General features: G+C 43.2%; 1 protein-coding gene across 13 annotated transcripts in view; it reads left to right on the top strand.

Moving 5' to 3' along the window:
* The window catches only part of EYA1 (EYA transcriptional coactivator and phosphatase 1), a 395,631-nt gene that overhangs the window by 191,973 nt on the left and 185,370 nt on the right, over positions 1–18,288 (top strand). For 10 of the 13 annotated variants that reach the window (XM_069621198.1, XM_069621199.1, XM_069621197.1 and 7 more), the window contains 2 exons: positions 5,014–5,156; positions 5,613–5,696. In XM_069621198.1, coding sequence (XP_069477299.1) covers positions 5,014–5,156; positions 5,613–5,696 — 227 coding nt within the window. The remainder of the gene's footprint in view (positions 1–5,013; positions 5,157–5,612; positions 5,697–18,288) is intronic. The other 3 variants (XM_069621196.1, XM_069621195.1, XM_069621192.1) reach the window with 1 other exon arrangement.

Raw genomic sequence — 18,288 nt, 5'->3', positions numbered from 1 at the left:
GCCTAAATGCACACGCCGGATTATAGAAAGTAAAATCTGATTTTTCTGTTAACTTGAATATCCACATTGAAACATTGTATAAATGTGTAGGCATGAAGGGTTTATTTACTTTTATTGAAATGATAAAATGTAAACAATTCCATAAAAAACATTTCAAAGGCTTCATTCTTGTTGTACTCAACATAAATTGAATAAATGAAAACAGTAATACAAGATTACATTAGACAAATTGTGGACACAATAATAGTTCATTTTGCCGTTTGCATGTACTGCACAAAGACATGGCATTTCACACACTTTATCCTATGAGTGCACAGGATAATTTACTTGACTTTTCTCACTTTAATGTTTATTTCTGTACCACCGACTGTTCTCCATTCAGCTGGAATACATTCCTGACACATTGGCCCTTGGTATGTTAGGATGTGCAGTGCTCATGATTTATAAGGAAATGTTTGATTATTGATGAAATGCAATGCGGCTTGTACATTTTTCAGACTCCATGTATCTTCAATAATATAATATATTACTATACATTGTTGCACTGTGTAAGGAATTCATGGTAGTAACAGTAAAGACAGACGCAAGTCATCACAGTTCAATGGTGTTCATTAAATGCCTAATCTAATCCGAAATCTAAAATGGGAGCAAGCTACGACTATCAAATAATAATAAGGCAGTCCTAGTTAAGTCTTGTAAAATAAAAGGGTCTATAATAAAAAAACAGTTGCCAATCCTTACAACTAAATACAAAAAGAGTGTGGGATGGTGTTCACAAGAAAGAAAGAAGTGTTTGTAAATGATAAGTCAGGATGTGGTAGCCAGGGTCTCCCTCCCCCATTTTTTGAGCATAGGACAAGGCTGGACTCCTGAGCATAGCACATGCTGGAGCTTTGCCAGTACGAGACAACAGTTCCGTTCTCAGGTATCAGGACTTTTGGTGGTTAAGTCTCTTTTCTACAGAAAAGTGTCTTTCCTCCGAGAACCTGATGTGTTCAAAAATAACAAATAAAAAGTTCCTTACTAGTCTACATTGGGTGATGACTTCACCCCTGGGTTCCCCTCTTCTGGGCTCAAAAGATTTCTCTGTTGCATTCACGTGTCGGCGGGGTGATGGCTTTTTGCCCCCCCGGATTCCCCTCTTCAGGGCTCAGACCCCTCTCGAATGTTTGCCTCCCTCTGTCGGGATCACTATGGCATTCACTTGTCTTTGAGTGATGGCTTTCCACCCTGGGATCCCCCTCTTCCGGGCTCAGATCCACAAAAAGTTCCTTGTGATATAAGAACCTCTGGTGGTTAGATCTCTTGCTTCTGAGGCCCTGGGTCCCACTCTTCCGGGTTCAGACCCTTCTCGAATAACAGCCTCCCTACGTTGGGTTCACTCTGACTTGTATTCAAAAGATTTCTCTGTTGCATTCACGTGTCGGCGGGGTGATGGCTTTTTGCCCCCCCGGATTCCCCTCTTCAGGGCTCAGACCCCTCCCGAATGTTAGCCTCCCTTTGTCAGATTCCCTACGGCTTTTTCCATACGATCTCAACTGTTGCATTCACAAGTTATAATGTCTTTTTAAACAATTCACTGTGGACTCCTCTCTGTCTGGTTCACTCCTGTTAACACAATGTTCCTTTTGCTTTTTCACTTTTTTCGGGATTAATTTTCTTTAGCTTTCTAATGGTTTGTCGGTCAAAGACTTTCAACTGTACAGTGGATTGTGCTGGACCCCTGTATGACCACTTTGACCATGTCCTTGCGGCTCTCCTAAGGCCTTCTGGCATCGGTTGTTTCTACGAACGCATGATCAACCAGAGTCTCTTGAGTTAGCACCCACAGGGTCGTATACCCCTCTGCAGCTGGTTGTCCCTTAATGTTAACAGTTCTTTGAACTTGCCTTACTTTGCCACTTTGCGTCTTTCGTTCAACACAGTTTGGTTTCTTATCGGTTCTCCCCTCGACTCACCAGCTCTGGTGAACCGCTTGGCTTTTCTTATATCTGTATTCAAGGATGGTACCATGGTAGGAGGCTTCTCTCTCTGTCCTGCTTATCAGCCTTGGCATGCTCCATGTACCGTTGACATATGCTGCAACACACGCTGGCTATTGTTTGCAGTCTTACAATTCCATCTCGGGCGGCTTTGCAGGTCTGGGTCGGAAAGGGCAAGGTTGCTTCTCTCCATGTCATCCTTTTGGCTTATCACCACCTTAATCCTCTTCTGGAACTGCCAGGCTTGGATAGCTGTCTCGTCGTGCCATCAGTCTTGCTCGTCGTGTGCTCTTGTGCTCCACCTTTTATCCCAGTGGGGAAGAGAAAGGTCCATCAAGTGTGTGTGATTCTGGTCAATTGCCTGACTCTGCCTGACCCTTGTGTCTGGACATGTCAGGTAAATGGCTGTAGGGTTAGTCCGTTGTCTTCCACGGTGTGAGAAAGTGTTCATGTCGGAAAAGGGGGTGGGTGTAATGAGGAATTATATTCTTCGTCCTGGGTGGGTAGGTAAATTCAGAAGGGTGAGATTGGTAGGGTTTGTAAAACAAACGGAAATGAAGAGGATTATTATCATGAAATGAACAGGGGGGATTGTGGGAACGGAAGTGTTTTGTCTGAGCAGATTGGGAGTGTTGGAAATAATAATCAGAGGCATGGGAAGGAGAATGAATGGGAGTATTTGGGTAGGACATAGGAAAACAGGGATTCTGGGAGATGTAGTTTCTGAATGCAAAGGGGTTTGGGCTTCTAGGGGATTTGTTATATACAGAGGGGTTGTTGGATTTGGGCAAGAGAGATGTGATGAGAGAAAGTGAGACGGATGTGGTACACCCTACAAAAGCTTCAGGGACTTTGTCCTCCTCACCTTCCTCTTCAGTATAATACTGCATCTCACCTGGGGTATTTCCCAGAGCACAACCCTGGGCTCCCCTACCCAGGTGATCCTCCCTCACTCGTCCACCCCCAGGGTTGGGATCTGACGGTACTAGCCCTTCCTTGGCCACCTGAATAAGGGATTTTCGAGGTCTACTTGGGAGAATACCCTCAGGTGTCTCGCAACTGGGTAATGTGTCATAAAGTTATTGAGTTATCTTTTAAACCACGGCTTTCTGTATCTGCTGTTTTCACTTTACATTGGCTAAAACGCAGTCTTGGGTGAAATGTACTCACGGGCCAATATGGTTATGGGATGGTTTAGTTTGCGGTACAATCCACACCATGTGTCGAGTGCTGTCTCTTATGTGACCATTTGCACCCTGTTCATGACAATGAAACAAATATTATACATGTGAAGCAAGGAAAGGCACTATTTCGGCACCTCTCACTTTGATTTCAGGTAGTCGTCATTTTCCTTAAATATCTTCTACAAAAGAATCAGTCAGCAGTACGGGTTTCTACCAGGTGTAAAAAAGTATATTTTCCCTGCATAGCTTCACCTGGGTATTCTTCTTCAGTGGTTATCCCTGCATCTAAGGGACTTAAACAGGGCTGTGTCTTGGCTCCCTGTCTGTTCAATCTTTACTTTGCCAACTTTGATCTGGTAATGAACAAAGTTAACAACAATCATGCTAAAATGAGTTGCTTTCCTTGCAGATGACCTCATTATAATGGATTTCCCACAGATAGGATTACAGTGAAGCCTCAATGAGGTAGTAGAATATTTTGAAAATAATTCTCTGAAAATCTTATGTGTTACAATTTAATGGGAAACATATTAAAATCAATTCCTTCAGGTGGTACATTATGGGAGCCTTAATACCAACTTTGAAGGAATTCATATTTTTGAGATTCTATATAAACAATTGTTTTAATCTAAAATCTGATTATAAATAATTAAAACTCAAATTATTACCTTTAATCTTGAAATAGAAAATGTTTTACTTGGAGCATGGTGGATTTTCAGTTATTCCATAATTTTATTTTTATTTTCAAAGGATTGTCCATTTCCCGCTTTATGGGATTCAGTTGCTCCAATTCTTTGCCTTGTGACATCTTAAGTAAGTGGGATGGCCTTATTTGGTGTACATTTGTATGTTAGCCCTTTTGTTTACCCATACAGGCAATAGGATCTGAACTTGGTATTCCATCTTTATGCTCTCTGGTTTTGCTGAAAGGATTTAAGGTGTTAACTAGCATTGTTGTGGCTGGGAAGCATACTTTATTATCACAGTTTAAGCATGTGATGCTAGATTCAAGCAATGCGTTTCTTACCCACTTAAATGGGTTGTGAATATTGCCTGAATTGTTTAAATCTGAAACTGCATGATTTGATGGATGCTTGCTATGTTCACTTAAAAAAGAAAATATTACAGTATGGTTGGATGACAAATTATAATTATCTAGTAAATAAGCCGTTGCTGGAAGAGTATATGCTTTGTTTTACTGAACCTATTTAAACACATTTTTTTAAAGAGGTTCTCTAATAGTGCTTGCTTGAGGCTATTTGTCAATCTTCGTTTCAAACTGCTTCTAACCAATTAAATGTTAGCTGCCTATAAGAGTATTCATAAATCGCTTTGGAAATGCTGCTTTTGTAATGAAGACAAGACAATACAAACGTTAAAGCATTTATTCACATCCTACAAATGTACGACTGGGCTGAGAAAATGTCTTTTTATTTACTTTGTCTATACATAATTATCATTCTCGTTTGATGACTTTTGATTGAGATTAATGCTGGGTCATCAGATGTTAATAATTTGAGCTGTGTGTAGGTTTGCAAGGATCTTCTTATACAAGTGTTGTCTTGCATCCTTGGAATTTGTGAAGGGTTTTGTAACAACATTGCGTACTATAAAAATAATGTATATTTTGCAGAAATTTGCAAATACACATCCAATGAAATGCACGTTTTTAGATTGGCTGACGGATACCTTGCGTCGTAAGCCTCTAGTGTTTTTTTGTATGCTTTAACCAACGTAATTCCAGTGAAATGATACACGTGAAGAGCAAACTGACAATCTACTGTGAGCAGACAATTCTAATCCTTATATTTCAACAAAAACGTAAGGAGTTTTGTGTTTTCTTACAGCAGAATACAGCACAATCCATAGTCCATCAACACCCATTAAAGATTCAGATTCAGATCGATTGCGTCGGGTTTCAGATGGAAAATCACGTGGGCGAGGACGAAGAAACAACAACCCTTCACCACCTCCAGACTCCGACCTTGAGGTACTGCTGTACGCATCATCAAAATTGACTCCTTTCAGTTTTTCTTACCGCTTTGACATTCATTTTTGCTGTAAATCCACTTGTCAAATGGTGTAAATTTATTAATGTGCATAAAACTGAAAACATATGGAATAGTGCTAAAAAGTCAACTGATATCCTATGATTGAGTGATGCACATTTTGTGTTACTTATTTTTGCGCTGGTGTTCAGAGTTCAGTGGTTGCGCTTTTATGAGATTCCATTTTGCCTACTAATGATTTGCACGTTAATATCATCAAATCGTATTGTTTTGATAGGGTGAAATATATTATGCGCGGGATGCCGAAATCCATGTTTCAACGGGTAGACATTTTGATCCCATTTGCTCATCTGTGCATTAATCGATTGATTAATAGAAGGATCACCTATCCACATGCAGAGAGAGACATATTGATTCTGCTCTCTCTTTTCCTACAGCGAGTATTCATTTGGGATTTGGATGAAACCATCATCGTTTTCCATTCCTTGCTTACAGGGTCCTACGCTAACAGATATGGACGGGTGAGTGACAGATCGAAAGAGCTATGAATTAAAACACATTCTAAGACTTGCATATGTGGGTGACAGTGTTGTTTTAATGGATATATATGCTTTTTGAATGTTTGCGTATCTTTGACTACTAGCAAGCATGTAGTTCAAGTAGTGCTAAAAAGGCAATCACTGCTCCTCTTTTTTTCATATAAAAAGCACATGCTTTTAAATGTTCACTAATGAAAGGTCACATTTTGAGAACAATGCTTTTTTGGTCTATGGTGAATGCTTTATTAGCAAATTGCTGATATTTAGACGGGGTTTGTTTCTTTGTTATGCCAACAACACTCACTTGCCTATTATTTATACTGATTTTATACATTTTGCTGTTTCAAAACAGATGCTGGTAGTTAAAATAATGGACTTTTACTTTAGTAGTGTGTTTTGTATTTGCAGTAATTGCTGTTCAAACAGCGCAAGCAGATGCATTGGCTACTGGACCTTATTATGGGTTACTAATAGCATAAAATAAGAGTTGCATGCTTACAAACCAAAGGCTCATTGTGGTTGGAGTTGTGACACGCATGACACCTTAGAAATAGAGCTTTCAAAACACAGGTGAGAAGACCAAAGCCAAGCGTAAGCAGCCCCCACTTTAACTTTAAACTAGTGCCTTTAATTGGTTGCTATAAAACCACAGAGATGTTGTGATGGGAGTGCCACTGCCAAATGATGCTCATGAGAAGCCATGTAAAACAGAACACAGCACACTCTCTAAGGAGCTCAGCATGCTGCTTGCCCAGTATTTCTAATTCTGGAGATTTGAATTACAATGATGGAATGGGGGAGTGGATCAGTGCTGCGAGTGCATAAGGTCAATAATAATAGGAGAGTGGAGATGAGATGTTGATGTACATATACACAAACACTCACATGTTTTTGATATTTAATTGCTGAGTTGTTCACCAGCAGGACAAGTGAAAAACATAGCAGAAGTGCCTACACCTTTTTTGGAGACATTGTCCAACTAAAGATCATTTGCAGATTTTTAAAGCATATTTCAGAGAAGTATTCCAATTTAATGTTTTAACCTACCAAAACCTCTTATTGTTTAATGTGACACACATTTTCTGAAATTGCTAATTCTTAAAATCCCACCAATTAAAAGAGATTGTCAATATGGTATGTATCATTTTACTAAATGTTCATATTTGAAATGGACCAACTTTGCAGATGACTAGCACATGCACTAAGTAATAAAGTGTAAAAGGGTACATGGCTACAATTAGATGTTATTGAGAACAACATTGGCGAGCTCCGCAAAGAATAGCTCAATGAAGGGCGTCCGTGAAGAGCGTTATTATCTCATTAGTCTCTTGCAATCTTTTTCTATGCAGTTTTCACTTTTCAGCTGATTTCCTTGGGAACGTTTACGGTTCTGAATTGCATTGTTCAGAGTCCTTGGCCCAAACCATAACAGAGTTTTGGCTACTACATGCCCATATGTTTTGCCTGTTCCGATTCCCAAAAGTGAATTTACATAAAATAAATGATTTTGCGTGGGCATATTCACATTTGATAATCAGCACTGACCCCAGAAAGATGCAGAGTCTGGTCTGATAGAGTTCATAGCACACCCTGGATCACAATGGGTGCCCTCTGATGTGTTTTAGAACTGTGACATGTGTTCCCTGCATCTGTTCTCACCTGTTAAGGGCAGGCATAGAGGAAAATGCCTACAACAGAAATGTTCATCATGTATGAGGTCAATCAGCCAATGTAAATTCAAGTACATGAAATGTGTCCTGAAGTACATGGAATGTGTCCAATACTTAAATAAGCGTGGTCATTTGGATGCATGTCCCTTGTGCTGAAAGCCAGCCCATCCTTTCCTATTTTGCTTTATTGTTGTTTTGTATGTCCACACATTGTATTCTTAATACCTCACAGTGCTTTGGGAAACACGTTGGTGATACAATGGTAGGGAAACTTAAGTCTTAAGCAGTGCAATATAATAATCATTGTACATAGAAGGTACAATACAGCTAAATCACAAGCACAAACATACATAGGAAACATTGAGTAAACTACTGGATTTCTGGAATGACATCCTAAGGTGCTAACAGGCAATGAGAGATGCAGAGGAGGACCTCTATATACGATATATATGATGTATATGATATTTCCTCAAAATGAGTGTAGACCTTTTCACATCTGTCTTATTTTGATTTTGGGTATTTCTAACCTCACAGTTGTTCATTTTGAATGTGATAGTTGTAGTCCAAGGGCTGATGATTACCAAGGTACAAGGATTTAAATATTTGTGGAGATGGGGTTGTTTTTTGAGAATAGAATGTCATGACTACTTTTATGTGTGGGTTCATTGATTAATTTAGGGAAACTAAAATTGGTCATAGCGTTGAGACGTTGCTTTTGGCTTTATTTTCGAGAGTGTGTAGCCAGAAATGTGTCTACTCCACGAGGAGGATTTTGTTAAAAGACATGTTGATGTTATTCACTAACGTGCCCCCTTTTGAAATCAGTGTATTTTTATTTCTTTGTGGTCAGTTAACAACCATAGATGTCATGGATGTGTTAACCTCCAAAGACCATCTGCAGGCTGTTTTGAAGGTGTTGAAGGGATGGTTGGAATTACAGCATTTTGGATAAGGATAACTCCTCCTCTGAGCATTTTGGTTCTTGTAGTTCTGTTCAGTTCTTGGATCTTACAGCCTTGTGAGAGGAGGCTGTCTACAGTAAAAGAACAGTTGTCTTTGAACCGCACTTTAGTAATACCCAATAATTGACTGCTGAAATCCTAAAACGTGTGTTTGTGATATTGGTGTGAAGAAATGAGTACTCCTGAGCAGGAATACAGGTATGAGCAGTGGCTAAACCTCATACTCAGCCCCACACTACTACTTAGCCAGCAGTGATCCCAATCATAAAGATGAACCAGGCTAATGTGCCGCTTCTGGTAATGTGGGTCGAAGGCAGGTTATATCTTTATGAGGATTGTGAGCTGATACAGTTGCAACACAAAAAATGGTATTTATGGTAGTACCAAAATAAAGAAATGTCCAAACAGGGTTCTACAAAAATAGGGAATTTAGTAAAACAATACATGCAACTTACTAATTTACAACACAAAATAGCAAGCCCTGTAAAAGAAACACAGATAATGCATCCTGTTGTTAAAAAAAGGGCACTCTGGGCTCATATGCAGAGGTGTACAGACACATGGATTTCAACAGCACCATCAATGTTCAAGACTATGCATCTAAGAGTCAAGAAGGTGGCTTAAAAGCCAGGTTGGCCCTTAAAGTTGGTCAACAGGGACAAGGACTCTTCAAATTCCTTTTGTGTCATGTCCTTGGGTCTCAAAATCATTGGACTGGGCGTTTATGTGTTGTCGTGCAAGCAATCCAACACTGAGAGGCATTGAGTTGTTTGAGGTGCGGGCTCCATTTGGATCGAGGTGTCATTCAAAGCAGTCAGTTGATGGCTTTCAATTGCTCAGTTTGACAGTCGAGTCTACGGCAACACAAAGCTCCTGCAGAGTTGAGTCAGAGTTCAAGCTGGCTAGTTGGAGGTGCCCAGCTGTTCAAGTAGGCTTTCGACTGAGTTGCTTTCACTGAATCATGCTGATGATCAGGTTGATCAATGTAGTCCTCTGCAATAGGTTTATGTGGTGCCTGAATGGCTTGAACAACAGATCAGCAGTTCAAGCAATGTTGAGAGCCAAAAGCAGCACTGTGGGTCCTATAATGGCTAAATTTCGTTCCTAGGACAAACGGTTCCAGAGATATGGACGATTTTGTAAAGGTAGATTCTCAAAATGAAATTTTAAAGTTCAGAATGACAGATGACAGCTTTGCAGCTTTGAATCAAAAGAAGGGACACGATTTCTATGATGCAGTTCTCAATAGGTTAAAATAGTTTGAATTAGATTATATTAAACTAAGAGATTGGGTTTTGCACAGTTATGGCTGAGTACTCACACTATATTTTGGACAGGAATGCGACTTCGTCACAGATCGGGTCAGGATTGGCTGCGGTTCTCTCGCCACTGGGTACTGGTTCTGCGCACAGCGATTTGGGACAGCTCTCAGCGATCTGGTCTGGGTCTGGTCTCTCTGGATCTCTGGTCTCTCTGGATAATTCTGCCTTCTGGGTCTGCTACCAGTTCGGGCAAAGGTTCTTGGCAAAGAATTCAAACAGCTCGCCCAGCTGTGAATAGTTTGGTTAGGTTTTGAGGCCTGCTGAAGAGAACTCAGCTTGTGGGTTAGGCCTTTGCTTTGAGTTCTGGAGTCAGAGTTCTAAGTTCTGGTCTCTGTCTTGCTGGAGTCAGTCCAGATCTCTGGATGTGAAGTCGTCTGTCAGCGTGCTCCACAAGGAAATGGAAATTTAATTTCCCTACCTGTCCTGCACAGTCTCCTTTTATGTGTTTAGAAAGTGGGTGGGTCAGCTCATTCTGCATGCCCAACCCTCTCAACTTATCATTGGCCAGTTCCTCCTCTCTCCCTTGATTGGGGGAACTCGGTTGTGAGTCAGAGTGATGAGGTAGGTTTATGGTCAGAGGATCCTCCCCTTGTCAAATTGCACACAAATCTATTTCTGATCCAAATACATATTTATCTATGTACCATTTTTCTAATATTAAATGTCCAGTTAACATATTTTCTGTAGCAACAAACCATCAGATCCCTGTCTTTGTAAGATGTTGTGTCCACTTATGACAAAATTCTCCCCTTTTCATCCAGATAACGACCTCTAAACCTTTCCAGATTTTACACAAATGTGCACCAGGGATATGGGTTTCAGATGATAGAGTGTCAGATTTTTAACATGCATACATTTGGAGTAACAACCTTATTTTCCGCTGCTACTCCCCAGAACATACCCCAGAGTCCTGACACCTCTCAAAATGTGCACAGAAAAATCACAAGAATGATGATATTATTTATGTAATTTTTACAAGTCCGCACTATGAATTATCCATCTTTTTTTTAAATGATGCTCTGGCCCCAAAGGGGTGTGGTTTTCCAAAGCACATGGTGGAATTTCTGGTTTGTCCACTTCTCCCAAGCTCAGCTTGCTCACAGATGCAGTGCCCCTCCCTGTTTCCTTCCAAGAGGAACCCATTTACAACCCCCCTAATTTAACATTTGCCTGGGCCAAGGACAGTGCTTTGTTTAGTTTCCTGCAGTCCACAGGAGCCACTCCCCTAATTCAATCAGAGAGGTGTCATCTCCTTTTGGCAGGGGCATCAGAATGCAGCCAGGCCTGGGAACACAGCTGCTGATCAAGTTTCAACTCCTGTCGGGGGTAGTTGCCGGGCAGAATTCACTCTCTTAAGCCAGGCTTCAGCTAAATGTCACTTTGGTTCCCATGGTTTCTTTATCCAAATCAAACTTACAATTTTTACACATGCAGCTAGAACGCTGATTCTAAGTTCAAAACTATGACATTTAACAGTTGCAAACTATGTGACACTCAACAGTAGGTCACTCATTTATTTTAAACATTTAGATTTTAATGTCTTTCAGTCCAATTTCACATGAGCTGCTGACATCCACAGCTCAGCCAGTTTTGTTATAAACATTGTTTTGGGCTCTTTCTCTTTCCAGATTTAGTATGCACACAAGAATACATTCTGCCAAATGTGAGATTTTTGAATATCTTGTAATGTTTAAAATAGGCATTTTTAGCTTGCATTTCAGAGAAACAAAGGTGATTTCAAAGTGCTTTTTGAGCCAACAGGCCCTGCTGTTTTTCATTGGGCACCACCTTTTATCCATGGCGCTTCCGGTCCCTCACGCTCACACTGGTGGGTGGCAGGTCAGGCGACCATTTTGTTGTGCGCAAAGACTGCGCTGTTCTCCAGGATTCTGGCTCAAATGTGGGCTTTTCCACCCTCTTGGATTTCCTAAGCCCACAGCACCAAATGTTGCAGCATAATAGTCCAAACGTGGGTCATGACACCCAACAATGCTGTGGAGATATGCAGACCAGACAGCTAATACACATCAGCATTGTCATGATTGTAGACCTGCTCTCAAAGCTGACACTAATATAATATCCAATTGCTGTGTCTGTATATTTGGGTGATCCCAGAAGTCACAATGCCATAACCAGATATGGCTTATAGTTACAGTTTAGCGTGCCACCAGGCTCATTATGACACGCAATCAGTATCTTCTGAATCAGATGTGCAGCATCTTAAAAAGCCACCTGTGACTGTCAGAATGTGTGTTCCAGCAGATGTAAAGGAATGCACATGGGCGCTTTGGGCCTGCTCGGTTGCCACTGCAGATCAGTTGCTTGAGATATCAGGAGAGGGGTCACAGCAAAGGGTGCATGAGAGCCTTATGCTATGAAAGTGGGGGGGGTCTGATTGCCAGGCTTCCCATCCAGGGACATAATTACCCACATATTTGTATTAATACAATTAAAAAAGCGAAGTGTTTCACACTTCACAGATGTAAACTCTTCACAATAAGGAGCATTTTGCATTGTTGATCAGGCTTCAATGGTATCTGTATTCGGTCTTGCGTTGCCAAGAGATTCATTGGTGAGGGGAAGCTGTGGATTTCCAGATGTGTGTTGCTAGTTGGGAGTTTCTCCCACATTGTTTGACCTGGTGTGAGCAAGTTGCGCTGCTTGAAGGCATGTCGGAGAAATTACTATGTGCAGTGGGATTTTGTGATGGGAAAATGTATAGCTGCAACTACTGTGATAGTAGAGGAAGGTTGAGGTGGCAGTGCCAGAGTTATATTGTATGGTGTCTGTGCTGTGTCAGGAGGATGATATGTGGTGTAGCGTTGCAAATGAGTTGGTTGTATGTTGAATGGCTTTTTCAATACTCCCCCGCCTAGGTAACAGCAGGGCACATGTTCCTGCCGGATTCAAAATGTTTGAAAAACAATTCACTAGGGGGCAGAGCATGGTGTTTTCTTGGGCATATTACCTTGATATTTTTGTAGATGTTAAAGGTCCTTGACATTTTTCTATGTAATATTCACTTGTGCTTTAATCTTGATGTTATCCAGCTAGGAGGATCATGTCATTGTACTGACAATAGGTAATAACTCCAACCAGTTGTCTTGGGCCGCAGAAATATAACTCTGTAGATATCCTTTCAGGGTTTGATTGAGTCTCTCTGTTTGGCCATTGGTTTGAGGGTGATACCCGGAACTCAATGCTCATGTTATCCCCAAGATTTTACAGATTTGTTTCCAGTACCGAGAAGTGTACTGAGAGCCTCTGTCTGAACTTATATTCTCTGGAAGCCCATGGAGCGTAAAAATGTGGGTAATAAAGGTCCGAGCCATTTGAGCGGCCGTGGGAAGACTCGGGAAAGGCTCAAAATGTGCCAATTTTGTGAAGGTGTCAATAGTTACCATTATCATGGTGTGACCTCCAGAAGGAGGGAGATCTACCACAAAGTCTGTAGAAATGATCTGCCAGGGTCTTGTAGGTATCGGCATCCATAATAAAACTCCCGTAAGGAAAGTGTTTAGGCCTTTTCGTCTGAAGACAAATGGGGCAGAATTTGACGTATTGTCGAATGTCTTCTCTCCAGTATGGCCACCAAAAATGACGAGAAATTAATTCTCGTGTAGTAGAGACTCCTCGATGTCCTGCTGTCTTTACATCATGACCCATCCTCAATACTTCCTTTTGTAGAATCTTGGTAGGTACGTATACCTGTTGATCATGGAAATAAATTCCATCTTTCTTTGTCAAGGACTTTTGTTGGGTTTTTGAAAGTTTGTCTAGTCTGACTCTTACGGATTGAAGTCTCAAGTGCTCCAGAAATTCTGGTGGTTTCGTCAACTCCGCTGCCAGACACGGAAAAATAGGTTCAGATCTAAAGGGTTCAGGAGGAGAGTGATCCTTCCGGGATAATGCATCTGCCTGCAAGTTGTATTCCCCCGGAATAAAGGAAACGATAATCTGGAAGGGGGAAAAAATGAGCCCACCTTGCTTGTCTTCTATTGCAAGTTTGAGCATATTGCAGAATTCTGAGGTTATGGTGATAGGTTCAAACTTGCACAGGGTACTGGGCCCCCAGCAGTAGGTGTCTCCATTCCTCAAATGTCCTTTTTATTGCCAACAATTCCTTTTGTAGTACTGTATAATTCAGCTCAGCAGGTGCTAAGGTATTTGATAGATATGCGATAGGGAGTTCCTGACTCTGATCATCCTTTTGTAGTAATACCACTCCCAAGGCATATTGTGATGCATCTGTCTCCAAGAGGAAAGGACGCGATTGGTCTGGGTTCATCAATATTGGTGCAGTGGTAAACCTGGTTTTTAATTCATCAAAAGCTTTTTGAGTCTGTTCGGTCCACAAAAATGTCACTCCCTTCTTGAGCAAGTTAGTTAAGGGTTGTGTCAGAGCGGAAAAATTAGGAATAAACCTTCTGTAGAATTTTCGAAAACCCCACAAATCTTTGTATGTCCTTGCATGACACCGGAGTTGGCCAATCTTTTATGGCCGAAACCTTTTCAGGGTCCATAGCAATTCCTTGGGCTGATAAAATGTAACCTAAATAGGTCAACATGGGTTGGTGAAATGAACATTTCTCCAGATTGCAGAAAAGATGGTTATGGCTAAGCCTCTTGAGTACTTCTCTCACCTGGGATTCATGCTCGATGAAAGCCTTAGAGAATACCAGAATATCGTCAAGGTAGAAGATGACGGAATGTAAAAGTAGGTCTGCGAACATATGGTCCATGAATCTCTGGAATACAGCGGGAGCATTGGAAAGTCCAAAAGGCATTACCTGATATTGAAAATGCCCGAATGGGGTCCTAAAAGCCGTCTTCCATTCGTCTACTTCTCTTATTCTAATCAAATGATAATCTCCTTTGAGATTCAGCTTAGTGTACACTGTGGCTCCTTTGACAGCCTCCAGAATATCCAGAATTAATGGCATGCAATACTTATCAGGAATGGTTATTTTATTCAATCCCCTGTAGTCAATACAGGGCCTAAGCTCGTTGGTATTTTTCTTAGGGATAAAAAATTAGAGATGCCGCTACTGGGGACGTGGACTCTGTAATCAATCCATTCTTTAGATTTGTGTGTAAGTATTCCCACAGAACCTCCTTCTCAAGAGCGGAAAGAATGTACATTCTCCCAAATGGCAGTGGTTGTTGGGGTACTAACTCAATAGCACAGTCATCTCTTCTGTGAGGCAGTAACTGTGAATATTCCGAAGTGGAAAAGACCTCTGCAAATTGATTATATATGGTTGGAAGGCCGGATATACAATTAAGGATGGTATTTGTTTTTGGATCTTTCAGAGTAGTACAAGTTTTGGTCGGGATGAGTCCCTTCTCTTTAATACAATGGGCCAGACAAAACTCGGAGCCTAGGAAGAAAGACCCGGCTGACCAATTGATGAAAGGGTTATGTCTACGTAACCATGGTAACCCTAAAATGATGGGATAGTGAGCGGCTCTGATTATGTCCATCGAAATAATCTTGTGATGGTTTGCTATGGACATGATCAGTGACCGGGTTTGACTGATTATGGGACCTGAAATAAAAGGACTCCCATCCACACTTTCAACCGGTATGGCTTCTAGTTTATTGGATTGTGGAAGATTATTCTGGGTGGCCCATAGATCATCAATGAAATTGCCCGCAGGGGGGCGTGGCCAGCACGCATGCTGTAAAGACGTGCATCTGCGAAGCTCCTGCCCGTGATCCTTTGGCCTACTGCAACAGGCAACTACGGCCAAGAAATTCCCTGCAAAATAACCGACTTGAAAGAGAAACCTCTCCCCGCTGCAGCGATCCGACCTCCGAACAAAATCGGAGTCGACAACACCCTGAACGAAGCGAGCAAAGAGACGCCCCTGAGGATCCAAGATGGCGGCGACCGTTGCGATCCCAAGCGCCCCCTTCTCGACGAGCTAACTCCCAGCTCCTGGGCTCGCTCTCGGCCCCCGGAGGAGACACTGTGGAACTGTGCAACGCCGCGACCGCGGACCGCCGACTGCTTGGAGTGAGCAGGGACCCTGCGCAGCGAGAGCCGGAGATGAGGGCCTCCTCTCGCTGCCCGACAACACAGGCGCTGGGCCCCACTAGTGATCGAACGCGAGGAGGGGGGAATCGACCCTCTCCAGAGGCACAGCTCTGGGGCCAGACCTCAACGGACTGAACCGCGGAGACAGGCCTGCGACACAGGACAAAGACCCCCAACGCCGAAAACAGTGAGTGGATGCCTTGTGCCCCCCCCGCTCCCTCTGCTGCTATGGAAATATAACAAGGGCACCAGCCCAGCCATCGGGGCCTCTGGGAAGGGGGACCAGGACTAGCTGCCCTGCCCAACATAAGACATCCCTGATTACGGCAGCACTGAACTGCTTGAACCCGGGTGGTACCACACCACACGGGGGCAAGACTCAACGCTGCCAGGATCACACCCCCTAACATCACCGGAGGCTGAATCTAACTAGACGCGACAATAACACGCGAAGAGGGGGGGCCCCAGCTCCGGTTCCTCACCGAAACTTAGTACCGGGATAGGCACCCAACGAACAGTGGAGGCTGGCACGGCGGTCCAGAGGGAAAGGATGTCTCCGCCTAGAACCAAACCAAAATCCATGACAATGGACACCTACACGACGGTCAGGCCTAAACAGCTGCCACAGTCAGACCCTATACCCACCGATGAACCATCACACACGGCAGCCGCAACTGGTGATACACAAGTCCTTCAAGCTATTGCAGCAGTCCGCGCCTCCATTGAAGGCAAGATCGACGAAATTAAAGTGGATATGAAGCTCATGCGACAAGACGCACGCAATCTGACCGAAAGAGTCAACGCCAATGAAGCCACTCTACAGGTCAATGTTGAGAACACCACAGACCTGAAGAAGCGAGTCCTAGATTTAGAACAGCAAGTGGCAAGGCTGGAAGCGCGATCCGAAGATGCAGAAGGCCGAGCATGGCACAATAACATCAGGATCCTAGTTGCTCCCGAAGATATGGAAGGCCTGGATCCCACAGAATTTATAGAGACAATGCTGCAACAAGAAATTGGCGCAGGAAAACTCTTGCAAGGGTTCTCAGTAGAAAGCGCCCTTAGATCTCTTCAAAAGCGCCCTCCACCGGGCTCACAACAGCACCCGATCATTGCAAAAATCTTAAACTTACGAGACAGAGAGACAATATTGCGCTATTCCAGGGAAGGAGGTGAAATCAAAAGACAAGACTCGTCAATTGTCATATACCCAGATTACACCCCCGCAGTACAGCGTGCCAGGAACTCATTCATAACAGTAAAAGCGAGACTCCGCAAACTTAATCTGAAATACATGCTGCTCTACCCCGCTCGCCTCAAAGTCCTTTACAAAGGGAAAGCACTCTTCTTGGAGACCCCAGCCGCAGCAAACATGTGGCTCGAGCACAATAGCTTAGCAGATGATGGAGAGGAACCGCCAAGGACTAACAACGGATAAAGCAGGAAGCCACGAACGCCATCACCGGCCGTCAACTCCACACAGAGGTACAACTCAGCCAATATAGACCGTAACACAACGATAGCAATATCGGGCAGAAGCACGAGGCACCACACAGGACCACACCAATGGGCGCCCCCCAAAAGAGATGTGTGAGTCAAATGCTTGCACGCAGCCTGCACCGGAAGGCCTGGAGAGGCCCAGAAGGCTCGGGAGCCCCCGAGCGCTGCAAGTTCTACGCAACAGCTGGGGGCAGTTCACAGTTAAATGGTTTAGTTTGCTCATTCATTAGAATGACAGTTGAAAAAGTTGATAAGTCTCCATACTACATTATGCCAGCTGCAGAGAGGGAATCGGGAGGAGGGAACACGCTCCAGGAACCCGGGCGCATAGACAAAACTCCTTACCAGAAACACCTTGACCACGGGAGCCCGCCTGGAAAACTGCGACCACCACAATACCCCCCATGACATGGCGATGAGAATAAAAGTTATGACATGGAACGTAAGGGGCCTCGGCACCTACCTTTGAAGGAACAGAATTAAGTCCTATCTACACAGAAAGGGGATAATGATAGCGCTCTTGCAGGAAACACACTGCACTGCAGAATCCACCACCAAACTCCAGGAACACTGGGGTGGGCAGGGGTACGCAACCGCTTACTCCAAGTACGCTAGAGGGGTCTATACATGGATCCATCCCCAACTCCCATTTCAATTAAAGAAAGCAGTAAAAGACCCAGAGGGCAGGTCCGTGATACTGCTCGGATGCATAGAACAGCAAGAAGTCTGCATAGTGAACTCCTACCTCCCCAATAGCAATGTCCCAGCCCACCTCGACTCAATGTACGCTAGAGTCACGCCACACAGAGATGGCCTTTTAATTTGGGGAGGGGACTTTAACTGCACCCACAATCCAGACCTAGACAGATCCCTAACCTTGCCTAGGACCCCATCAGCGGCTACGACCTAACTAAACGCAGTAACGGATAGACTAGATCTGGCAGACATATGGAGGGAGCTACATCCACAGACACGCACCTATTCTTACTACTCGTCCCCCCATGGCCTCCACACGAGACTAGATTACGTCTTCGTAGGAAGGGAACACATACCTCAGATGGAGGAGGCACGGTACCTGG

This window comes from Ambystoma mexicanum, chromosome 5q (assembly GCF_040938575.1).
Source record: "Ambystoma mexicanum isolate Mex_15411 chromosome 5q, UKY_AmexF1_1, whole genome shotgun sequence".
In the NCBI taxonomy this organism is placed as follows: domain Eukaryota; kingdom Metazoa; phylum Chordata; class Amphibia; order Caudata; family Ambystomatidae; genus Ambystoma; species Ambystoma mexicanum.
This window is presented reverse-complemented; position numbering and strand designations above follow the sequence as displayed.